The 20,359-nt window shown below is 47.7% G+C and overlaps 1 protein-coding gene across 2 annotated transcripts in view; it reads left to right on the forward strand.

Annotated features, from left to right (window-relative positions):
* RCC1L (RCC1 like) overlaps positions 1-20,057 on the forward strand; it is a 38,766-nt gene extending 18,709 nt beyond the window's left edge. For both annotated transcript variants that reach the window (XM_033110518.1, XM_033110517.1), the window contains exons 7-11: positions 5,652-5,833; positions 10,393-10,480; positions 11,325-11,498; positions 13,885-13,970; positions 19,062-20,057. In XM_033110518.1, coding sequence (XP_032966409.1) covers positions 5,652-5,833; positions 10,393-10,480; positions 11,325-11,498; positions 13,885-13,970; positions 19,062-19,139 — 608 coding nt within the window. In that variant the 3' untranslated portion in view covers positions 19,140-20,057. The remainder of the gene's footprint in view (positions 1-5,651; positions 5,834-10,392; positions 10,481-11,324; positions 11,499-13,884; positions 13,971-19,061) is intronic.
* The last annotated feature ends 302 nt before the right edge of the window (positions 20,058-20,359 follow it).

The following is a 20,359-nucleotide window of genomic DNA, read 5'->3' on the forward strand; positions in this document are numbered from 1 at the left end:
CTTAAAAAGTTAAATGTAGAATTACCGCATAGCCCAGCAATTCCACCCCTAGGTATGTACCCAAGATAAATGAAAACATTTGTCTACGCAAAAACTTGTGCACAAATGTTCATAGCATTCTTCATAATAGCCAAGTAGAAACAACCTAGATATCCATCACCTGATAAATGGATAAACAAAACAGAGTATATACATGCAATGGAATATTCAACCATAAAAAGGAATGAAGTCTTGATGTATATTATGATATGGATGAACCTTGAAAACCTTATGTTCAGTGAAAGAAGGCAGACACAAAAGGACACATATTGTGGAATTTCACTTATATGAAATGTCCAGAATAAAATACATAGAGACAGAAAGTAGATGAGTGGTTGCCAGGGCTGGGGGTGAGGTGGGAAATGGGGAATGACTGCAAATGGACATGGGTTTCTTTCTGGGTGATGCAAATGTTCTTAAATTAGTGGTGATAATTGCACATCATCATCATGAATACACTAAAAACCATGGAATCGTAAACTTTAAAACGATTAAAATGGTGAAGTTATGTGAATTTTATCTCAAAAATGATATGTGACATAAATGTAAATTACAAAACTTAATTAATGATAATAAAATCAACAACTTGTGAAACTACTACCCAATTTAAGACCTAGAACATTCTCAATATTTCAGATTCTACCTGTGTGCTAACTCGCCTGTTTCATATGGTTGTATTGCCCCACTAGGGGGGTCCACCATTCTAAATTTTATTTCTATTATTCCTTTCTTTGAAGGGACAAAAAAATGTATACACATACTACACACACACACACACACACACACACACACACACACACACACACACACACACACACACACACACACACACACACACACACACACACACACACACACACACACACACACACACACACACACACACACACACACACACACACACACACACACACACACACACACACACACACACACACACACACACACACACACACACACACACACACACACACCCCTAAATAATGTATTGACTAATTTTGCTTATTTTAGGGGTCATACTGTGTATATCTGCTGTAACTTGGTTTTAACTCAACACTATGTTTCTTAAGATTCAGCTATGTTATAAGTATCTGTGGTTCATTCCTTTTTTTCCCTCCTTACAGGTGGGGAGGCCAATTCTAGCCTGTAACTTGTTTTTAGTTATTCTTCAATTTTTAAAAATTGTGGTTAAATTACACATAACAAAATTTGCCATTTTAAAAGTATTTCTAAAAATACAGTTCATTGGTATTAAGTCCATGCACATTGCTGTGTAATTATCACCACCATCCAGCTCCAGAACTCCTTCATCTTGCGAAACTGAAACTTTACACCCAGTAAACAGTTAATTCCGATCCTCCCTCTCCCCGATCCTCTGGCAACTGCGATTCTACTTTCTGCCTCTATGAGTTTTACAACGCTAGGTGCCTCATCACACACGGGGATCATACAGTATTTACCTTTCTGTGACTAGCTTGATTCACTCAGCATCACGTCATCCAAGTTCATCCATGTTGTAGCGTCTGTCAGAATTTCCTTCCTTCTTAAGCTGATAGTCCCTTGTATGTATGCACCACGTTTTGCTTATCCATCCATCCATCGATGAATGCTTGGGTTGCTTCTGTTGGAGTAATGCTGCTGTGAACATGGGTGTACAAATCTCTCTCTGAGACCTGCTTTTAATTCTTTTGAGTATAAACCTGGAAGTGGAATTCCTGAATCATAAGGTAGTTCTATTTTTAAAATTTTGAGGAACTGCCATACTGTTTTCCATAGCAACTGCACAATTTTACATTTCCACCAGCAACGTGTGAAGTTGTAATTTCTCTACATCCTAGCTAACACTTGTTATTTTCTGGGGTGTTTTTTTTGGTTGCCAAATGATCTTTCATTGAAATATTTTCCTTTGTAGTCTTAACCAGCTGGGCCTTCCACGGCACCACGGTTGATGTCATCTATGAGGTCATGAGGGTGGCAGCCATCAGCATTGCAGCCCACAGACTGGGCCGTCCCCGAGATCTCTTTAGTGGTTCCAGAGTGTTCTCCAGCTAAAGATCCGTGCCATATCTGTCGGGCAGTGTTGACAATCTCATCAAAAGTGGTATTTCCACTGTGCTTAATGTTTTTTTTGCTTCTTCCTGTCTCTCAGCAGTTCTCTGAGGGCTTTGATGATCAGGGCAGAGGCAGAAGGTACCACCCCAATCTGGGCCTGTCTGTTCTGCGTGGGCAGTTTCACTGTCATCCTCAGACCCTTCCAGTCACCAGTTGCTTTAGCCATGTCATCCCCAGCCTTTTTTGGAGACAGTCCCAGGGGGCCAATCTTGGGGGCCAGGGCAGATGAGGCACTGACTTCCCCACCGGTGCACCTCGGGTTTACGACTTTGATCTCATTGGGTCAAACTTCAGCGGCCTGGTGGAGGCGGCTGGTGTCAGATGGACCTGGATTCCGGACGATCAAGAAAGCTGCACCTTGGCCGCCTCCGAAAAAGCCGAAACTGTTTTGCTTTGTTTTTTTTTTTTAATAGTAGCCATCCTAATGGGTGTGAAGTGGTATCTCATTTGTGATTTGCATTTCCTTAATGTGCTTATTGGTCATTTTTGTGTCTTCTTTGGAGAAATACCTGTTCAAGTCCTTTGCCCACTTTTTAATTGGGTTGTTTGGTTCTGTTGTGGTTGGTGAGTTCTCTGTATATTCTGAATGTTAATCTCTTATCAGGTATTTGATTTGCAAATATTTTCTCACATTCTGTGGGTTGCCTTTTTATTCTGTTCATAGTGTCTTTTGATGCACAAAAAGTTTTTAATTTTCATTAGTCAAATTTGTCTATTTTTTCTTAAAGTTTTTTTCCAGTTTTATTAAACATATTGACATACGTCACTGTATAAGTTGAAGGTATACACCGTGATGGCCTGATTTACATGTATTGTGAAATGATTACCACAGTCGGTTTAATTACCAGCCATCATCGCATACAGATACAATGAAAATAAAAGAAAAACGTTTTTCTCCTTGTGATGAAAGCTCTTAGGATCTGCTCTCTTAACAACTTATTTTTTCTTTTATTGCCTGTGTCTTTGGGGTCATAACTGGGAAATCATTGTCAAATCCAATGTGATGCTTTTGCCTTATGTTTTATTCCAAGAGTTTTATACTTTTAGCTCTACATCTAGGTATTTTGATCCATTTTCAGTTGATTTTTGTGTATGGTGTTAGCTCAGAGTCCAACTTTATTCTTTTACATGTGGATACCCAGCTTTCCCAGCACCATTTGTTGGAAAAAACTGTCCTTTTCCCGTTGAATGGTGCAAAATCATCTGGCCGTGTAAACAAGGGTTTATTCCTGGGCTCCCTATTTTACTCCATTGGTCTGAATGTCTGTCTTATGCCAGGGCCACACTGTTTTGGTTACTGTAGCTTTGTAGTAAGTTGAGATCACTAAGTATGAATCCTCCAACTTTTGGTCCTTTTCAAGATCATTTAGCTATTTGGGGTCCTTTAAGATTTCAGGTGAATTTTAGGATGGATTTTTCTATTTCTGCAAAAAACATTGTTGGAATTTTAATAGGAATTACATTAAGTCTGTATATCACTTTGGATAATATTGACATCTTAACAATATTATGTCTTCCAGTCCATGAACATAAGATGTCTTTCCATCTATTTATATCTTCTTTAATTTCTTTCAGCAATATTATTATATTGCTGAAAGAAATTGTACAAGTTTTTTTTATCTCTTTGGTTATGATGATTCTAAGTATTTTATTATTCTTGATGCTACTGTAAACAGAATTTTTTTTTAAATTTATTGGGGTGACAATTCTTAGTAAAATTACATCGATTTCAGGTGTACAATTCTGTATTACATCATCTATAAATCCCACTGTGTGACCCAGAGTCAGTTCTCCTTCCATCACCATGTATTTGATCCCCTTTACCCTCGTCTCCCACCCCCTACCCCCAGAATTAATTTCTTAATTTCATTTTTTGGATTATTCAATGGTTAGTGTATAGAAATACAATTGATTTCTGTGTGTTGATTTGTATGCTGTTTCTTTGCTGAAGGTAGTTTATTTTTATAGCTGAATGATAGTCAGCCATGCAGCACACTTGAATTTATTCATTTTCCTGTTGACAGATATATGTATGGTTTACAGCTGTTTGTCATAGAATAAGCAGTGCTTCTGTGACCATCTGTATGTGTCATGTACACATGCCTAAGAGTTCTAGGAGCTCTAGTGAAGATTCTGTGAGTGGAAGTGCTGGGTTATAGGGCATGCATGTGTAGTCCAGTGATTGTTTTCCAAAATCTTTATAACAAGTAACCCCCACAACAGCAGGATGTTCCACAGACTGGGCAAATCTTGGTATTGTCCACCCCAAAAGTTTTTGCCTATCTGGTGGATGTGAAATAGTATGTCACTGAGGCTTGAATTTGCATTTTCCTAATTACTATTGAGAGTGATGATCTTTTCATGTGTTATTGACCAGTCTTGTTTTTTCTTCTCTGAAATGTATGTTGTGTCTTTGCCCATTTTGTTGCCTCACTAGTCTTTTTCTTACTGATTTTTAGGGATTCTTTATAGATTCTACGTCTGAATTCTTTATCAGTTACAGTCTTGTGCATGTCTTCTCCCAGATTGCGGTTTGTCTTTTTGTCCATCCATTTGAGTTTTTAACTTTAACTGTATTTTTTTCATTTCTAATTGCTTCCTTTTTAGATTTACCTGGCCTTTTTCGATTATCTTTTGTTCCTGCTTTTATTTCTTTGAACATTGCACCCAGAGCTGTTTTTTGTTTTGTGTATCATCATTGCGGTATCTGAAGTCTGGAGGACTAAATCAGTTATCTGCTGGCTCTCTTTACTCTCACTCATCGTGGCATCTTTCCTTATGAGTTTAGAAATTTTTTATTGTGATTTCATATTTTATTGAATTTAATCTGTGGAAACTCTAAGGGCCTGGGTTGGAGATGCTTTTCCAGAGAGGATGTGGATTTGCTTTTGCCTGTTGCCAAGGGTGCTGCCAGTCCGACACTGCTCCGAGCCCCTGTGAAGAAGCTGGTTTGCGGAGGCGTCTGTGGGTCAGGTTCTGCCTTGCGATGCTGCCTGGGGATGACCGTCCCTCACAGTGCTGATAATGACACGGTCCTTCGGGCAAGCCCTGTCTTCCTCTGTGTACTGTTTACCGTGCCAGTTTGCCTGTTTCTGTTTACTGTGTTTTTGGCGGGTGGGGTATGGGAGTTTCGGGGGGATGGGCTTTTAGAGATTTCCTTTATTTTCGAACAAGCCCAACAGTGAATTAATAATTGCTTGTTGTGATATATGCAAGGTCTAATAGGTTCATTGTGTAGTGGTATTGCATCTTGAGAAATTGTCTAACTTGAATCAGGCCTAGAAAATTCCAAAGGTTTTTAAATGATCTAATTACAATGATTTCTTTTTCCTCCTGTGAGAGAATGTGGAGAAGGAAGTTACATATATGCGAGGAACAGGTTAGGATTTCTGAGTTGATATTTGTAAAGTGCTTAAAACTGTGTTTGGCATATAGTAAGTCTGTATTAAGTGTTTGTTAAGAGAATAAATCATTAAAAACAAGTATTTCCATTATGCCAGGTCTGGGCCACTACAACATCACCAGCGTACCCACCAGGCTGGGTGGAGACCTTGCCGGCGTGAGTGTTGTCCAGGTGGCCACCTACGGTGATTGTTGCCTGGCTGTGTCTGCTGACGGAGGCCTCTTTGGCTGGGGCAACTCCGAGTACCTGCAGCTGGCCTCTGTCACTGACTCCACACAGGTATGAGGTCACTTACAGCATGGTGCTGGGAGGTTTGCAAATACAGTGTATCAAGGCCATTTATAAGAGGGTTTCACCGACATGTGATGTACAAAGTGCTGCGATGTTAAGGCCTAAACCTATTGTAATCTGCCTCTTCAAGGTGTCGAGTTCTTGGCAATCTCATTGGGGCCTGGAAAGAAAGCTTAGGTTCAAAAGCCATCATGATCAATACTTCAGTGAAATAGCCCTGGTTTAAAGCTCTATTTTAGGTATGTCTAGGTACCCTGTCTTCTCACAGGGCTGTGAGGCTGTTTACCGGGCTTTCTGTGATGTCACAGTGTGCTCTTTGTTGCAGTATGACACCTAGGCCCCAAGCACACACATCATGAGTGTGCAGCTCGGTGAAGACCCCTGGGCGACCCCTCACAGGTGAGGCAGCAGAAGCCCTGCCTGCAGCCTCTCCTCACTACCACCCCCGCCTTCTCACCGAAGGGAGTCAGTACGGCACAGTAGAATGTTAAACGTTTTATTAAAGAAAACTTCAAATATAAACAAAAAGTGGAGCTCATTGCGTAATTAATTTCTATGTACTCGTCACCCACGTTCAACAATGATCAACTAGTGGCCCATTTTAAAATAAGAGATATAACTCATGATTTGTAGGTGTATAAGTTAGTGGTGTTTAGTATGGTCACAAGGCTGTGCAACCGTCACCACTGTCTAATTCCAGACATTTTTATTATCCCTGCCCTCCCCTCCTTAAAAAACCCATACTCACTCATGGCCAGTCTTGTTGCATCTATAACTGCGTCTACTTCTCTGCCTTGGATTATTTTGAAGCAAATCCTAGATATCAACTTTCATTTATGAAAGTTACAGTATGTATCTGTGAAAGTAAGGACTATTTAAAAAGCATATTACATTCCTTCTGACAAATACAGAAGGGTTTTAAATATATATTAATGAGAGTTGGGGAGCTGGGTGGGAAGGATGAAGGGATTAAGAAGTACAAATTGATACAAAATAGTCATGGGGATGTTAAATTATAGCGTATGGAATATAGTTAATAAAATTGTAATAACTATGGTGTCGGAGGGGTACTAGACTTATGGGGGGATCACTTCGTATGCTGTACACCTGAAACTAATATAAAATAATATTGACTGTCAACTGTAATTGAAAAATAAAAAGATGTGAGATGAATGGAAAAAAATAAAAAATAAATATATATTAACGATAAAGAAATGTGTACAAAGGAAAACTAAAGATCAGCTAATAAGATGAAAAAATATATTCTCCATGGTCTGGCACAGTGGCTAGAAATGGTTGCAGATTTGGCTTTGAGCTTCCTAGTAGCCAAAGCAAAGAAGAAAACATGATCATTTAAATGATTCCTTGCTTCTGTATGATAAATAGCAAATAAAGTGTTCAGGAGAAGCACTGCTCTTCCAGATACCAAGGCTTGAGAAAAATGTCTCCCACAGCCTTCCTGTGGGGGACAGGTTCAGTGTTGTGTCATTGTCATATATTGCTGCATAACAAATGACCCCAAAACTTAGTGGCTTAAAACAACACACACTTATTATCTCACAGTTTCTGTGGGCCAGGAATCTTGGGGTGGCTTAGCTGGGTCTTCTGGCTCTGAGTCTGTCAGTGGCTGCAGTCATCTAAGGGTTCAGCTGGGGAAGGCTCTGCTTCCAGGACCACACTCGTGGTTGCTGGCAGGACGCAGGTCCTCAGGGCCTGTGGAGCGGGGCTCCGGTCCCTTGCTGGCAGTAGGAGAGCTAACAGTTGTTGGCCAAGCCTTCCTTGGTTCCCTGCCATGTGGGCTTCTCCATGTGGCAGCTCACAACATGGCAGCTGGCTTCATCAGCGTGAGCAAACGAGAAGGCAAGAGAGAGTGCCAGGAGACAGGAGCCAGTATGTTATAATTTAATCTTGGCAGTGACCTTCCCTCAGTCTTGCTGGCGTTCTGCTCGTTAGGAGCAAGGCACCAGGTCCAGCCCCCACACAAGGGCGGAGATTATACGTGGGTGTGATTGGGGGGGCGGGGATTATTGGGGGTCCTCTCAGAGGGAGCCCGTCACAGCCATGGCTCTTCACTGTGGCCTGATCCTCATCCCGTCAGCGACAACAGTGGGGGTTTCCAGGGGCTCCATCTCAGGGTATTTCTCGGTGTTTGCTGAGGGCCCCGTGCCAGAGCACAGTGAGGTGAAGAAGCTCCCCGAGAGCCCAGCAGCAGAGGCCAGGCCCCAGCCCTGACAGCCCCACTTCACCTAGGCGTACATTCTCTGCACCAGGAAGCCCTTTGATTCCTTTTGAGTCAGCTTCGGGACTGTTCTCTTTCAGCTGTCTCTACTTGAAAATGAACCTTCAAAGATTCGTGGCTGTCACTGAAGCACTTAAAATCTGTTTCCAAAGTTACTCCTCAGTAGAAGTTCCAACACCAAATCCCACTGGAAAACAAAGTTTTAGGCTACATTTCATTCTCCAAAGCCCTGAGCCTCCCATCTCACTCAGTGGAAGACCGTGCCTCCCGTTTAGTAGCGTAAACAGATGCTCTCAGATGAGAATGCCCTGTTTCTCACTGTGACTCCTACATACTTACCTGTGTCTGTGCCCACCGGGGCCCGTTCCTTTCCCTAGCAGTGGAGGAGGTGTATCTCTTCCTGATAAAGCTGATTCTTCTCTCTGTGCCCTGAATCCCATTTCCTGCCACCTTCTCAGAAGCCACTCCACCTGCTGGGCCTTCTTTCCCGTAAGTTGAGCCTCTCCCTGTGTACTGGCCCCTCGTCAGTCTTTACCCCTGACTCGTGTCTTCCTTCTTACAAAGCCCTATGTGGACTCCTCCCTCTCCTGTTCTCCCCGCTTCCAACCCCTTTGCTTTACCTCCTGTTCCCTTCTCAGGAGCTGCATTCACTTACTATCTATTTCCTCGTCTCTCATTCCTCAGTCCATTCCACGTAGCTTCCACCCTTACCAGTTTGCGGAGTGCCTCTTGCTAGGGTTACCAGCGACCGCCATGCTGCTAAAAATACTAATAAAGAACCTGGAAAACATTTTACAATCTTTATCTTTCTTGACCTTTCAGCAGCATTTGACATTGAGCATGACTTGTGAAAAATATTTTCTTCATCCCTGTGACTAGACTCTCCTAGTGCTCTCTGTCTTTCTTGTTTTCCTTCTTGGTTTCATTTTCTGGATCTTTCTGTGTCAGGCCTTTAAATGCTGGCGATCCCGTGCCGTGGGCGTTGCTCTCCTTTTCCCTGTATTCCCTCTTTAGAAGACCTTACCCACACCTATGGCTGCAGTTACCATCTATATGCTAATGAGTCTCCAGCTTACATGTCAGCGTTGCAGACATCACTAAGTAGCAGTGGACGTTTCCACGGGGCCATCTCTAGGCACTGAGTTCAGTGTGTCCGAGAGTGAACTCGTGCTCATCCCACGCCCTGGTTTTTCTTCACGTCAGCCACATCTGCCATGTTCTCTAGAAACCATGTCTGTCCCCTACTTAGAGCGCTTACTGGCCCCAGTGCGCTTAGGTGACGACCAAACCCTTCCTGTGGCCCTGGTATCCTGCATACCCGGCTTCCCTCCCTCCGCCTGCATCTTGTACCACTGCCGTGCGGGAGACCCTGCTCTCTGCGCCATGTGTCGTGCAGGGCGCCCTGCGGGGTCTCCGGTCCCGCTCCCCACATAAGAACGCAGGACATGGTGAGGCCAAACAGGAACACCCACGGGGCCATAGGTAGGGAAGTCACACCACTATACTCTCGCTGGCGGCTGGGTTGGAGACACAGGACGCAGGAGCCACACAATTCTCAACCCTCACTGCACCGCTTGCAGGCTCAGCCACCATCTCCTTGCTAGCCCCCATTTTCTGCTAGCGAAGCCACAGCAGTTATATTCGTGGCCAATGGCTCACTGGTTACTGCTGACGGCCAACTAGCCACAGCTGATGGCCATTTGATCACAGTCGACGGCCATTTACTACCTGAGCCAGCACCTTTCTATGTGAGGCCGAGAGCCTGGAAACTGCTTTTTGGGGCTCTGTCCCCACAACCACATTTCCCCGCGGGCCCTGCTTCAGCCACTGCCCTCATCGAACCGCCCTGAGCGTGCCGTGCTCACTCGTTCCCTTTGCATGTGCCTCTCCCCTGCTTGGAATAATACCCTGTTCTTCTCCCTGGTCTATTTATTCCTACTCGTCCTTCAGGTCGCAGGAGAAACGAAGCCTTACCCAACCGCGCCTCCCCCCAAACTAGATCGGTCTCCCTGACATTCGTTCTCAGAGACCCTGTACTTCCCTCCATTGCATTCAGCACAAATTAATTTTATGTTAAATTGGGCAGGCATGTGGCTTCTCCACTGGACTAGCCTCTGAGGGAGGGACCACATCTCTTGCTCCCCCTCGTATCCCCAACAGTTAGATGGTTAGCGTATGTTCAATGTTTGGGGAATATCTGTGGTGTAAATGATTGAGCTGGGACTTACCTACTCTGTACACAAGACCAGAATATTTCCAGGTTCTTGCGGGTTTTTCCTCCTAACTGTGGACCCTTCCTTTGACTCAGGTGAATGTGCCCCGGTGCTTACCTTTCTCGGGAGTAGGCAAGGTGAAGCAGGCTGCGTGTGGTGGGACTGGCTGTGCTGTGTTAAATGGTGAGACCCTCCTGCAGGCAGTTCACTGGGCAGCTATCGGTGGTTTGAGTGGGGAAGGGCTGGTTCCATTGGACTCACAGGCGGCTGACCTCAGGTCAAAGAAGGGAATGCGGCTGGAGGAGATCTAGTTAGACTGAGTTCAGTTAATAGAGGGTGGCGTTCTTGACAAAAGATAGTGGCTGTGATTTATAAGTAGACAATTAGATAGCACGGGGCATAGTAATTGTGTAGCAGACCTCAGGAGTGGAGAACAAACTTCTTTGTCCCTGTCCCTAGCCTGGGCCAGAGATTCCTCTCCACCTTCTCCAGGGAGGCTGTGCCAAGAAACAAAAGGCAGATAGGAGGAGAGCCTTAGCGTCTAGATGCTGAGATCCATGCTTCTGGGATTAAACATCTGGTACCACTGATGAGTATTAAACTTTTTATAGCCAAAAAATCATTTCTAAGGGTTTTAAGAATCTGGCCAGAAGTTGTTTAGTACTTGGCTTGGTCTTCTGATCAGTGTGAAACGTAGAGCTGTTAGTAGGAAAAACTGTCCTTTGAAAACTCTCCTGCGTTCACATGGGGTTTCTGGGTAATTTATGGACTGCTCCCGTCCAGGTTACCCTCAAGATGTGGGAAGTTTATATTCTGAGATTGGTGAGCTGGCTAGACATAGTCCACACGCAAGAATTTGAAAGAGGAGAAAAGAAACATTTTAAATATCTGTCAGCATGTTCTTGCCAAGCAAGGAGAAAAACAATCCATATGGATAGAACGCGTCTTGGTGGTACAGTTTGAATTTCTAGTGAGTGAGGGCTGCTCTTGGTTTGACTTACTGACCCTTGTTTTTCCTGTAATGTAGGAGAAGGACATGTTTTTGTCTGGGGCTATGGAATTCTTGGGAAAGGACCAAACCTAGTGGAAACTGCTCTTCCAGAAATGATTCCACCCACTCTCTTTGGCGTGACGGAGTTCAGCCCAGAAGTCCAGGTTTCCCGCATTCGGTGTGGACTCAGCCACTTTGCTGCCCTTACCAGTAAGTGACCAAGCCTGTGCAGCCCCGAAGACTGACGGCTGCACTCGCTCAGGTTCAGCCCCAAACTGTGGGCAGCTCTCAGCTTCCATCCATCCGTGGAGCGGAACCCTTGTGTGGGTAGTTAAAGAGAGTGGCTACTCCAGAAGTTGTTTGGCTTGAGGTTGTATAATGTATGTCTTTTTTTCATCCTGGAGTTTTGTTTTCGGTTCATTTGGTTTGTGGTTAGGCTAATGTGAAAGTGAATTTTCTCAAGAGGACACCAGTCGGTCATAGGACAGGGGACCCCTGAGTCATGTTGGGGTGCTGGGGGCAACCAGCAGAGGTTTGGCAGACCCACGGTGGGAACTAGGAAATGAATGTGTGGGGCTTAACCCCATTGCCTGGCCAAGCCCGAACCCCGATCCGACCCAGGAATGCGGGACGACAAGGGGCAGATCTGTAAGACCATCCTGTGGTTTTGTGGAAGTAAATCTGCCCGATTTCTCCAAAGTGCTGGGGGAGAGAATGATCAAAGGGGAGGCTGGAATGGAGGTTTTCTCAAAGACTTGCCAAGTTACAAAGCCATAACATATCCAGTTACTCTACAGACCTCTTGATTACATCTCTCATTCTACCACAGTGGCTGTTGGTTCAGTTTGTTCCTCTTTAGTTGACTTGAATTGTCAGACTGTATTAATTTAATTTCATTTTGTGATTGTCAAGTAAATTCGGTATTTCCTTGCAATGAAAAAAACCTTTTCATCTCATGGTAATTGTTTTCTTTTGAACATCTGGCCTGGGACACTCAGTTCGGGTCATCCTTGTTTGTGTTCTCTGGCCCCGTGCTAATCTGAGGACTGTTCCAGATCCCCACCATTCAGTACTGTCTGAATTCCCGGCTTTGGGGGCTGTAGTGTGGACCATTGTGCGGGTGGGTGGAGTCTTGCCTGACTGTATTACAGCACCACGTGGCAGCAGTGCAGCTCGGCCGGCCGCTTCCATTTGCAAATGAGTCTAGTTCACGTCAGTTTTTTAAAGCTACTGCCACTTAGTAAGAGTCATTGTGGACTATTTCTGGAGGTGTCAGGGATCTATTTTCCAGACTGTTCTAAGTCTTAAACTATGTGCAGAGTCACATACTTGGAAATCCACATGAAATGTTCCACCAGAGTAGACTCTCTTCTTTTTGCTGTCATGCCGTGTGGCCATTTTGGGTCCCGCTGAAATGAAATGCCCATCTAGACGTCCCCCAAGACCCAGCAGCCACCTCCACGCACCAGTTACTGCCTCTCAGTAGCGGGAGCGTCAGAGCCTGGGCTTCTTCCCATCTGTGTGCCCAGCGTTTGTGTATGGCCGGCTGGGAGCTGGAGTTGGTTGGTTTACCCTGAGGTCTGCTACCATTTTGGGGGCCAGACTGAATTGTCCCGTTAGACACGTAAAATCTGAGGGTGGAGGACCACGGGTGATGGTCAGACCGGGGGGCTCTGACAGCTCCTAACAAATGGATTCCTCATTGAATCAGCCCAGGTTATTTTCGTCCTGGCTTCTCCATGTCTTTTCTTCTACTTGCCAGATGTGGGGTGGCGAATGGGGCTCCTGTGCCAAGGAGTGCCCGCGCTGATGTGGACTAAAGGCTGGTGTGGGAGGCTGCCCCACCAGATTGGGGTCCTGTCCCGGAGGCGGGCGTTCCCAGAGCCCTGGTTTAGATGCCGTCTCCTGGGCTGTCCCCTGTAGCACCTACCTGTCCTTTCCTTCTTGGCACTTCGTACAGTTTGTAAGCATGTGTATCTCAGTTTGAGCATTTGTTCATTCCTAGCTGTTCAGCTAGTCCCATGAGGGTAGGAGTGGTTCATCACTGTGCTTTCTTTGCTCCTGGGACACAGACGTAGTCTTGGCCCAGAGAGGTGCCCAGTCACCATGTGTCACTTGACCGAATGCTCTTGAGACATGGAAATCCAGACAAGGAATGCGCAATCGTCCTACTCCTCACTCTGTCACATTAGAAAGGCCAGGACGTGCCTGGGATTTGAGGACGCTTAGATCTCATGACTTGTGAGGGCGGGGTTTGCCTGCACACAGTCTTGGGCCGGGGCAGATGCATGGGGGCAAGCAGGGGGGGCAAGCAGAGGGGCCGTGTGCACCAGGCACCTTAGCCCATGGCTCCTTGGGCACGCTCCTCTCCCTTGGGATGGACGGTGTCAGTCTGGGCTTGGACAGGTTTCTGGAACGGAGGCAGTCTGCTTTCCCCTGCAGAAGAAAGCATTCATGTCTGGTGGAAATGGAAGTTTAACATTGGGCTGTGTTTGTACCAGTTCTGGAAAGCATGTTCTCATGCAGGGTCCTTCCTCTTCTTGGAGACGTGTCCTTGGCCTATTCCCAACCAAAGCCCCTTTTTCTTTCTTTGCAGACAAAGGAGAGCTGTTTGTGTGGGGCAAGAATATCCGAGGGTGCCTGGGAATCGGCCGCCTGGAAGACCAGTATTTCCCGTGGAGGGTAAGGCGGGGCTGGGCGGGGTGCAGGATGCCCACAGGGCAGATCCTGTGATGTGGTCGCAGCGCCCATTGTGCAGCGGAGCCAGCCCTTCCCAGGGAGGCCACCCTCCTCCTGCCCCATCGCCTCAGGTGAGGCAGTGCCGGTGAGGAGCCGGACCACGCCCAGCACCCGCTGCTCAGGGAGGCAGCGGCCTGCCTGCGTGGGGCTCCCGGCCCACAGTGCCCTGTAAGAAGCCTCGTGGGAGGCTGTCCTCGGGGATGTGGAGCGGGAAAGCAGAAACACGCGGTGCTCGGAGAGGAGCAGGCTGCAGGCCAGGTGCGGGGAGGCGGTGGGAGGCCTGGGGGTCTGAAGGGAAGGAGCTGGCCTGCCAGGAGTGTTTACAGAGGCCGTGCAAAGGAAGGTTTTACAGCAAATGTGAAAGAAAGCAGGATGTTGAATATTTAGAGGACCTTACCACAGCCACCAAAGTGAACAACTAAAAGCTTTTCTTAGGGGAGGGTGCAGTTAGACAAAGAGGCTCATTTCGAAATTAAAGGAGAACAGAGTTCTTCCTTCAGTTGTAGTTTATCTTAGTGTTGTTTACTGAGTTTTTTAAGTTCTTCTAAAAAAAAAGCTGTTTATTTGTTTGAGTGCAGAGCATGTGTACTTCCTACAAAGTACATTATGAAAAATAAGTTTACCATGTCTTATCCCAGAGGCAGCCACCGGTACTGGTTTCTGATGTTCCCCTCCATGACAATCTCTGCATAGAGGGGTGCGTGCACGTGTGTGCGCGCGTGTGCGCGTGTGCGCGCATGCGTGTGCATGCTCATGAACATGCCTAAGTATTTTCTCTGAAAGTTTGTTATTAATAAAGTTTCGAATTTGTGTAAAGCATTTTTAAAAACACATGTATAAATGCAAAACAAAGTATAATTTAAATAAAATAAGGATTTGTCTGTCAAAAACCTACCGCAGAATGTTTGGAGGCACTTCGGTATTTTAGGTCCTTCCCTCTGCTGCTGGCTTTCCTGGGTCCCTGTGAACTGGGCAGGCCCTGACGCCTTTATAAAAACTGTACGTGCAGTTTCTAAGAGAACAGGTCAAAATGGAGACTTTCAACTTGTTAGAAAAAAAGTAGTTGTGCACCAAGTCGTTGCCAAGCTGGCTGGTGCTGGCTCGCTTTTCCCTGAGCCTGGAAATGCCATGATGTGAGGAATGGAGAGTCAGTTGGTGGACAGTGGATAGCACTTCAGGAAATGCGAACATCAATAATTTAGACATCCTCCCTGTTTTCTTGGTAGTTCCTTTCTGTCCTCTCTTGAACCCCATCAGAAAGGCCTTTCTGAGGGGAAGCTTGGGAAACAGTAAAGCAACTGGGTTTTGAATGGATGACCCCTGCAGCCAGGGGCGCTCCACCTGCCTTCAGTTCCTCCAGATTAGAGCAGAGATGTAAGGACAGCCATGAAATAAGATTGGAAATCTGACAGCATTTTCCCTATTGCAATGGCTGGGCTAACTTTCGGGCCCTACCACGAAGCTGGAAGCAGCAGGGGGCCGGGGGCTGACACCACTTGCCATTCAGACCAGACCCCCCCTTCGCTGTCACTGACTCCTCACTCACCAAACCTCCCTCTAGGAATGTCATTCCCTGCCTCTGTGCCATCAGGGAAAGGCCAGTCAGTCTGTCCCTGTGACGGCTGCTTTCTTGCCACACCGTCGTCCTCCCTCTTGTACATTTGTTGAGCCCTAACTGTTTATGGAGCTACTTTGTTCCCTTGTCACTTTTTGATTGTGGTTAGGAGGATGGGCTAAGGAGAGGGCTTGACAGGTGCTGCTGAGGTCCGTGGCCCAACCCTCCCCACGCTGTGCAAGCCCAAAGATGCGAGCCTCAGGCTCTGGGACAATGGTGGTGATGAGAACCAGGGTTTGGATAAACGAAGCTGGGTTTCTTAAAGACTCGATTACTCTGTCATTGGATAGCTGGATCTTACTCTAGTCTGTTGTACTCATTTAAAAAAAAAATTACAGGTGATTTTAATTCTTTAAAAAGACTGTATTTTGTTACTAATCTTCAGTGGGAGCTGTATTACATCATTTGAAAAGTATTCCAAGAAAGAAAGAAAAGTCAAGTCTTATGTGTAGCTCCTACAATGATACTAACTTGTTATTCTTAGTCTCACAGAACCTGGGCTTTTCTGACAGTATGGAGGCCTGGGTCGTGTCATCGGAACCACCTGATTTAAACCTGTCCTTCCGGAAGCTTTCCAGGATTTTTCCTGCCACACATTGACACTCAGAGCTCAGAGAGGTTCAATGATTTCTTCAAGGTCACACATCTAGGAAGCAGAACCATGGTTCGGATGCAAATACGTCTGACTGTGAGACACGGTCCGCTCACTGTCGTCCCATTCTCTGTGAGGGCCTTAGCTGGAGACCTAGGTCCCTGGCTGTGCAGGTGTGGGGGCACACTGCCCAGGTGTCACCAGGGCCTTACAGACCCTCTGACCTAAGTGGCAGCACTGCACATATAGGAACAGGCTGCCAGGGGCAGTTTCTGAATGGCCTTCACCTTTCAACTCCGGGAAATGCTCTCACTCTCCCCAGACAAACATCTTTCGGAGGGCACAGCAGAGCTGTCTGTGCTGGGCGCTTGCATTCCTTGTCTCTTATCCTCAGAACAGCCTGTGAAGGTTGGGGCTCCCCCCACCCACAGTGTGTGCCCGTGGACGCTGACTTGAGGAGTCGAAGGGGCCGTAGCCACTCTGGGTGGGCCTCTGCCTGCAGCTGTGCTGCGCCCTCCCCGGGAGCCCCTCTGGTCAGGAGCACAGGCTGGGGAACCCTCTGCCTCCCGGGCCGCTTTCTTCTATGGTCGCCTCAGTGGTTCTGAGGCCCTGGAGGGGGTGACGGTAGGAGTTGGGCGTCCTGGCACAGTGCCTCCTTCCAGGCTGAGCTCGCTCCCTTCTCAGCCTGGTCACTTGGTGCCAGGAAGGAAGTTTCAGAGGTGGCCACGTGGGCGCGCGTGCCGGGCCGAGTCACAGCCCAGGTCAGAGTTCCCGCTCGGCCTCCGTCTGCCTTTCACCCGGCGGGCGCTCGTTTTAGGAACAGCAGTTGTGCGGAGGGGTTCCCCAACTGACTCCTCACACTTCTGAGTCCCTCAGGCCAAATGTGCTTCTGGTTTTTAGAACTGGTTCCTTTTGCAGTAATGTGAGTGTAAATTGGTTTAGAATAGAACTCCTTTTAACCTTGACGAGGACAAAAATAAAACATGGCTGAGGGCAGGCTTCTTTTGGACTCCGTTCAGAGACTGGATGAGGCTGCAAGCAAGTGCTCGCCAGGGTGAGCGGCCCGCTGCTCCCAAGAGAGGGCGATGGCGGCCAGCGTTGCATGTCCCAGGCCAGCCTCAGCCAGGACCATTGTCCTGGCGGGTAAACCAAGGCCGCCTGGTTTCCTCTGCTTTGGGCGCTAATGGCCAGAGCACCTGGGGAGCAAGGACACAGGTGCTTAAGTGCAGCAGCTTGGCTGCAGGTGAGTGTGCAGAGTGGCCCGCTCTCCGTGATGGTCAGTAATGTGCTCCGATGGCCTGGGCAGGTGGCTAGGAGTCCACCTGGGCCCAGTCACCACAGAGGCAGCATGTTTCCTTCTGCTCCCCTGCCAGCCCGGACCACTTTCTGCATCTGCGAGCCTTTGCGATGAATGGGCAGGGCGGGGGACGGGGGGCGGGGGGGGGCACTGCTGCTTGTCTCTTTAGTGATTTCTCTAATAGGTTTGCTAAAGGCGTTTGTTCAGGGAGGGTGGGGTGCGGGCTTGGTTACCAGTGCCCATGGGCTTGTCTGCCACGCGACACAGGCACACGCTTCAGGGTCGGCACTGCACTCTGGCTTCTAGGCCAGGCCATCTGGATTAGGCCTTTTCCTGTCTAAGCTCAGTCAGCTCCACAGGCTGCTGCAGATCCCCTTTCCAGCTGTTATGCCGCCCGGCTGAGTGCCGCCAGAAGGGCGAGATGGCGGACTTCGGATCTGGTCAGAATAGCAGCATCGGCGTCCTGGCGGACGAGGCTGGGGGAGAGTGGTGCAGGTGCACTGTCTGAAAATGTACCACCTGAGAAAACGGCATACTCGGCATTTGCTTCTCTTTGCATCCAGGACCCCTGGAAGAGCAATGAGAAACAAGTTCAGAGTAGTTTCCGTTTCAGAGGGAAGGTGGGGAATGGAGCAGATGACGAGGGTGGTAGTAAAGGTATTCAGTACCTTTTTATTCTTTTTCACTGAATGTCATATTGTAGGTGTGTGAATGTATTACCTATTGAAAAGAATGAATGAATGGGAAAGAAAAGTATCCCTTTCCTAGAGAACTAGTGCGGCCCTGTGGGTATGGACACCCTTGCTTCGTGGGCACACCGATTTCCAAGGCCAGGCTGTAGAACAAAGAGTCAGTTTAAAGGCAAACAGGCCGGAACCTCCACGTCCCACGGCGCTGTCCGCTGTGACCTTCGCCTTCCTGTGACGAAGTGTTGTCAACATGCATGGGCGGTGTCGGCAGGACTGCCAGCCAGGCCTTTGGCACCTTCTGAGACACAGTCGGCATCCCTCCTCAAGGGTGCACGTGACTTGTGTGCGTGTGTCTGGAGCTGGAGCTAGTGGGCAAAGTGGGTAAAGACACTCTTTCTCACAGTGGCCCCTGAAGGCAGGAGAAAGGGTTTCTCGAGCTGCTCCCGTGAGCCGTGGTGAAGACTGCTAGGAAGGGTCCCTGAACACCGGGCTTGGGAGCAGGTGCTGCCCTCTGGCAGGTCATGCTCAGAGGGGAATACGTCTGTGGGATGTACACTCAGGCTCCGTGCTGGTGCCCGAAGCGGCCTCTGAGGGGTGGGCATGAGCAGTAATGTCTACTGTCGACTAGGTGGAGAGTTGCGTGGTCCTTTCCACGGTGATCACATTCACTCATCCCCGCAGACCTGCCGGGCAGGTGGGAGCATCCCCATTTGCAGGGGAAGGAGCCACAGCTTAGAGAGGTTCAGTCACCTACCAAGAGGTAGACCCAGGATCAGGCCCAAGTGGGGCCACCTCCAGGCTTGTCTGCCTCCCTCACAATGTGCTGGGTCTTGTTTTTCAGGTGACGATGCCTGGGGAGCCCGTGGATGTGGCGTGTGGTGTGGATCACATGGTGACTCTGGCCAAGTCGTTCATCTGAATCTCCTACCTGCCCTGCTCAAGTCGGGCCCTGGCCTCAGAACCACCTGGACTGCTTAGCAGAGGCCCCCGTGGGACTGCGATGGGCTCAGAGAGGATCAGGCACCTTCCTGAAGTGTGACAGCCTCTGCTGAAGCCCTTACAGGCACATATCAGGAGTGCTGGGACGTGATCCCTGCTCCAGCTCAAGGTGGGACCTGCTGAATTCAGCACCGGACGGCTGCCTTTATCTGGCCGATCTCCAGCAAGACAAGTCCCAGGGCTGCGTGGCCCTGGCAGGGCACGGATAATTCACATTTTTTGGCTCTTTCCGGGACACACATGATGGCTTCTGGTGTCACATGTGCTCTGAGAAACTGGTCTCAGGAAAGCTTAGTTTCTCACGTCATGCCATTTTGTTTGATCTTAAGAGACCTGACAGAATGTAGGGCTCGGGAGGGCTTCTGTATAGCACCTGGGGTCACGGCAGAGCTCTTGTTGGGCACGTAGGCAGGCGGTGCACGGGCACCGGGGGAGCCCCAGCCTGAGAGGGAGCCGGCCGGCTTCAGCCTGAGGTTTTATTCAGGTTCCCCCTGCCCACCCAGCCACTTCCGGTCAGCTGCCCACAGCAAGTTCACTGCTGGGACACACGCCCAAATCCCTGGGATTGGGATTCTCCCTGAAAATACTGGTGGGCGTCAGCTTGGTAGTCCGTGAGCCCACGGCTTTCACCAGCCCCGTGGCCATTCTCACTGCCTGGCTTGGAAAGTGGAGAAGCCCGTCCTCCCCCAGGAAGAGACGGAGGCCAGGTTCTTCGGGGGCTGAGGGCTCTGAACACATCCCACAAGAGCTTGGCTGGAGGCCAGCCTTAGAGAAGGAAGATTTCAAAATTGTGAAAAATATTTGAGTTGGTGACTTGACTTGTCTTATTCTTTAAAAAAACAAAATTTCTTTTGGAATAAAGTCTATTTTCTGCCTTTTTATTTTTAAGAAGTGAAGAGCTCTTTATTTTACCTGATCATTTAGAGATTAGCTTTCAGAAACAAGGCTTTTGATAAAGAGATGACTAGAAGCCAGTGAAAAAACATAGTAGAAACATTCCTACTTGAAAACTATTTTTTGAACAGTTTACTCCCACAGTTGAATTGGAAGCAAATAACGAAGCATAAAAAGAACTGGTCGTCATGTCACAAATGAGGGCTCCTCCTCACTGCCTGTATCCCCTTCCCTTTACTCATTCAC

The sequence above is a fragment of the Rhinolophus ferrumequinum genome, chromosome 7 (assembly GCF_004115265.2).
Source record: "Rhinolophus ferrumequinum isolate MPI-CBG mRhiFer1 chromosome 7, mRhiFer1_v1.p, whole genome shotgun sequence".
In the NCBI taxonomy this organism is placed as follows: Eukaryota; Metazoa; Chordata; class Mammalia; order Chiroptera; family Rhinolophidae; genus Rhinolophus; species Rhinolophus ferrumequinum.